This window comes from Salmo salar, chromosome ssa27, assembly GCF_905237065.1.
Source record: "Salmo salar chromosome ssa27, Ssal_v3.1, whole genome shotgun sequence".
In the NCBI taxonomy this organism is placed as follows: domain Eukaryota; kingdom Metazoa; phylum Chordata; class Actinopteri; order Salmoniformes; family Salmonidae; genus Salmo; species Salmo salar.
In genome coordinates, this window is record NC_059468.1 from 32,682,501 (window position 1) to 32,687,906 (window position 5,406).

Sequence of the window (5,406 nt, forward strand, 5' to 3'; positions counted from 1 at the left end):
CTGCCATCCGTCTCTGGGTAAAGTGGAAATGTGGTTATCAACACTGGCTAACCCTGCTCTCCGGAGAGTGCACCCAAACACTAATACACGCACATACACACTCACACACACTACTAATACATAATCAACACATCCAGCACTTCAGCTCAGCAGCGGGCGTTTGATTAATTACTTCAAACAAACATTGGCTAATGGAGTCCCCCCCACTCTGTAATGAAGCAGGCTTGTGGTGCAGCTGCACTGCCTTCTTGTAAATGATCAAGTTCTTTATGCTAATCAGCCTGAACATTTTTCAACTGAGGCTGAAAATGTTCCTAAATATGTTTAGGAACATGGTACGACACAGATATATTCTAATGAAGTAGGATAATATCAATATACAGTGCCTTCAGATGTATTCAGACCCCTTGACTTTTTCAAAATTTTGTTACGTTACAGCTTTATTCTAAATTGGATTAAATGATTTTATTTTTCCTCAGCAATCTACACACAATACCCCATAATGGCAAAGCAAAAACTGGTTTGACATTTTTGCGAATTTATAAAAAATAAAAAAACAGACCCTTTGCTATGAGAATCAAAATTGAGCTCCGGTGAATCCTGTTTCCATTGATCATCCTTGAGATGTTTCGACAACTTGATGGGAGTCCACTTGTGGTAAATTAAATTTATTGGATATGATTTGGAAAGGCACACACCTGTCTATATAAGGTCCCACAGTTGACAGTGCATGTCAGAGCAAACAAAAAGCCATGAGGTTGAAGGAATTGTCCGTAGAGCTCAGAGACAGGATTGTGTCGAGGCACAGATCTGGGGAAGTGTACCAAAAAATGTCTGCAGCATTGAAGGTCTCCAAGAACACAGTGGCCTCCATCATTCTAAAATGGAAGAAGTTTGGAAAAACCAAGACTCTTCCAAGAGCTGGCTGCCCGACCAAACTGAGCAATCGAGGGAGAAGGGCCTTGGTCAGGGAGGTGACAAAGAACCTGATGCTCTCTCTGACAGAGCTCCAGAGTTCCTCTGTGGAGATGAGAGAACCTTTCAGAAGGACAACCATCTCTGCAGCACTCCACCAATCAGGCCTTTTATGGTAGAGGCCAGACGGAAGCCACTCCTCAGTAAAAGGCACATGACAGCCAGCTTGGAGTTTGCCAAAGGCACTTAAAGACTCTCAGATCATGAGAAACAAGATTCTCTGCTCTGACAAAACCAAGATTGAACTCTTTGGCCTGAATGCCAAGCGTCACGTCGTGCTTCACGGTTGGAATGGTGTTCTTCTGCTTGCAAGCCCCCCCCCCCTTTTTTTCCTCCAAACGTAACAAAGGTCATTATGGCCAAACAGTTCTATTTTTGTTTCATCAGACCAGAGGACATTTCTCCAAAAAGTACAATCTTTGTCCCCATGTGCAGTTGCAAACCGTAGTCTGGCTTTTTTATGGCGGTTTTGGAGCAGTGGCTTCTTCCTTGCTGAGCGGCCTTTCAGGTTATGTCGATATAGGACTCGTTTTACTGTGGATATAGATACTTTTGTACCTGTTTCCTCTAGCATCTTCACAAGGTCCTTTGCTGTTGTTCTGGGATTGATTTGCACTTTTCGCACCGAAGTACGTTCATCTCTAGGAGACAGAATGCGTCTCCTTCCTGAGCAGTATGACGACTGCGTGTCCCATGGTGTTTATACTTGCGTACTATTTTTTGATACAGAGGAACGTGGTACCTTCAGGTGTTTGAAAATTGCTCTCAAGGATGGACCAGCCTTGTGGAGGTCTACAATTTTTTTCTGAGGTCTTGGTTGATTTCTTTTGATTTTCCCATGTTGTGAAGCAAAGAGTCACTGAGTTTGAAGGTAGGCATTGAAATACATTCACATGTACACCTCCAATTGACTCAAATGATGTCAATTAGCCTATCAGAAACTTCTAAAGCCATGACATCATTTTCTGGAATTTTCCAAGCTGTTTAAAGGCACAGTCAACCTAGTGTATGTAAACTTCTGACCCACTGGAATTGTGATACAGTGAAATAATCTGTCTGTAAACAATTGTTGGAAAAATTACTTGTCATACTGACTTACCAAAACTATAGTTTGTTAACAAGAAATTTGTGGAGTGGTTGAAAAATGAGTTTTAATGACACCAACCTAAGTGTGTGTAAACTTTCGACTTCAACTGTACGAGAGACTTCAAGCACAGTGAGATTTTAATGCATAAACTCCATTCGAACTTCCTAAATAGGTTTGCAAAATTCTGTTAACTTTCCCAAAATTACCTGGTTTTCCAGAAATCTTGGTTGTATGATTCATGGAATTATTAGGGAATAAGTAGGAAATCCGGAATCCTCCAAACCAGGGAATTTGGAGAAATGTTATGGAATTTTGCAACTCTGCTCCTAAACCTTAATTGTGTTTTTATAGAGCAACTTTTTTTTTGACATAACTAAATGTCTCTCCTTTTCCCTCTAACAGCTGAATGATGAAGAGAAGGTGGTAGTGCTTTCAGAGATGGAGAAGCTTATGGGCTTATGTCAGCAGCTGCAGATGGGGGTGAGGACGCCGGTACAGGGCAAGACTGCCACCTTCCAGAAGGTACGGTTTAAAAAAACAAGGACATTTCTAATACTACCGTTCAAAAGTTTGGGGTCACTTAGAAATGTCCTTGTTTTTGAAAGAATGTCTGCCTGCCTGTCTGTCTGTCTGTGTCTGTCTGTCTGTCTTACTGCTCGACTAAAACAATCTCAGTCGACCAACATCCTAACGACCAAACAATCGACCAGTCAACTAATTGGGATCAGCCTTAGTTGTGAATGACTGGATTTGTTTGTGTAATAAAATCCACTTTTATTTGAAGTTCTTAGACTCATTATTTTGCTGACTATTTGCACTATCAGTCATACAGATATTGCCTGGAGAGTTCTATTACTATAAATACAGTTCTATCATGTGACAAAAGACGTGGTTATAGAGAAGAGTGAGACAATGCACAGAAAATAAACTGACAAGGAGTATTGATAAACTGCAATGAAAAAGAACAGAAAGTCAACCCATTCATCAGCATTGGCAGCATTGGGCAAACATTTGTTACTGCTTTACAGAGAGGTCAATCATGAAAACATGATCGTAAAATTAACCTCCATTAAAATCAGTTGGACAGTGATGAACTAGCATGGGTCACTTTTTTTACGAATGGGGAAGGTTACAGTCAGAATGAGAGATTAGAGAATGACATAGTATGCATTCCAAATGGTACCCTATTCCCTATATAGTGCACTACTTTTGACCAGAGCCCACAGGAGTCTGGTCAAAAGTAGGGAATAGGGTGCCATTTGGGACACACACATGAGCTTCTATGATTAATGTGGATCGGTTATATAGGCATTGGCTTTCTCCTCAAGTTGTCATTAACCAGACAGATCAGTCTTCTGTTAGTCTGTCAGGGTGTTTTAATCAAACAAAGGTCATTGCTGAAAGGCCTTTTTTAACGGAGCAGGAAATTGAGGCTCTGTCTGGTGGTTGTCAAGAGCTGGTTTTAGCAAACTTAGCCAATCAGCTTTCCCATGTGGTTTACCAACATTTCCCCACGGGGATAAAAGTCATTATCTTTTTGTTGTTAGGATGAATATTACATTCTATAAAGACCACCAACCATCCTTGATATGTTTTTGGAATATTTTTCTGTCTGTCTCTAGGTGGATTCATCCATTCAGAACACTAGAGCCATCATGACTGTGGTAATCTACCTCCTGCCAGTCTGTAATAAACTTGTCAGAAAGGTGAGAGGTCACAGTTGACATCAGCTGATCTACCAAGTTGTCCAAATATCCAATGTTTACTGGGGTTTGAGTAGACAGATGAATGTCAATGGTGGTCATTTTCTCCAATGTTTTTACATTGGTTAGATTTAAAAAATAACTAGCATATCCTATGTCTGTCTCCAGTATAAGTCAGAGAGAAGCAGTCTGGACACTCCACAGAGCTGGAGGGACAGGCAGTTGTCCACGCCCGTCAAAGACGACGCGCTCAACGGCAAGAACAGCAACGGCTTCGGGGTCAAGTCCCTGGAGAAGCATATGGCCAACCTCACCTTCCTGGAGAGCAAGTAGTCCAGTCTAGTGACCTTTGACCCCTAACCTGTATCACCTATCACAGAGCTGGAGCATACCATTGTCAACCACCGGGTGGGGGGGGCACAGACGCCTCACTCACTTAGGCAATTTTGTCCAAAAAAAACCCGCTCACTTATGTGCCTGTCAGTGTAATCAGCCCATTCACTTTGTCGTGTAACTGTAACCTGTAGCACATCTCAGCCAGATGTATCACATGTATGAAGAAAATATATGAAATTTACTGAAATGAAAGCCGTGGCCAGAGCATGATGCCATCATCACCATGTCTTTGAATCTTACCCAGTGATTTGGGCTGTTACCCCAGCTTTCTGATCACCTGGTCCCAGCTCAGTTTTGGGCTGTCTTGTCAATATCTATGGCCATTGTCATGAGAAGTTGGCAAGACCGACCAAACAGATCTGGGACCAGGACAAAGCTGATATTGCTCTTACTGTTGTACACCAACCAAAATGCATCATGGCTTAGCAATTATTGAGTGTAATTAATGCAATCTCACTTTGATGCCAAATAAGAGAGAGTAAATTGAAGGTTTAATCACTGAATTATGCCACTTAGCTTGCTATAAACTGACTGACACAAGGTTCTTATTATGGCTCTATTTCAGCAGAGACAATTTTATCCGACTGACTTTCTACTCTCTGTAATGTATGTATTGAATCATTTTCCGTGTATATGTGGTATACTGTTTTATCCATGTTTTCAGAAGACCTATCTAAAAGACTGTTGGTCCAGCGCATGAGTCAAATGAACTGTGGTTTTGAAGCTGTTCCTTATGAATTGTACTTGTAAGTAAAAGTGCGTCCCAAATGGCAACCTATTCCACATACTGCACCCGTTCTGCCAGTCACATTCTGTTAAAGGTCTCCGAAGCACACACCTCCCTGGGTCACTTGTCTTTTCAGTTTGCTGCAGCTAGCGATTGGAACGAGCTGCAAAACACTCAAACTAGACAGTTTTATCTCCATCTCTTAATTCAGACTCAATCATGGACACACTTACTGACAGTTGTGACTGCTTCGCGTGATGTTTTGTTGTCTCTACCTTGACCATTGTGCTGTTGTCTGTTCCTAATAATGTTTGTACCATGTTTTGTGCTGCTGCCATGTTGTGTTGCTACCATGTTGTTACCATGCTATGTTGTCTTAGGTCTCTCTTTATGTAGCGCTGTCTCTTATCGTGATGTGTGTTTTGTCCTATATTTGTACAAATTTTTTTTTTATCCCAGTCCCTGCAGGTGGCATTTTGGTAGTCCGTTTTTGTAAATAAGAATTATTATTTTATTTA

At 41.3% G+C, this 5,406-nt stretch overlaps 1 protein-coding gene across 1 annotated transcript in view; it reads left to right on the forward strand.

Annotated features, from left to right (window-relative positions):
- The window catches only part of LOC106588976 (alpha-catulin), a 103,125-nt gene extending 97,719 nt beyond the window's left edge, over positions 1-5,406 (forward strand). Inside the window, exons 17-19 of the mRNA XM_014178571.2 lie at positions 2,465-2,584; positions 3,685-3,768; positions 3,934-5,406. Coding sequence (XP_014034046.2) covers positions 2,465-2,584; positions 3,685-3,768; positions 3,934-4,098 — 369 coding nt within the window. The 3' untranslated portion in view covers positions 4,099-5,406. The remainder of the gene's footprint in view (positions 1-2,464; positions 2,585-3,684; positions 3,769-3,933) is intronic.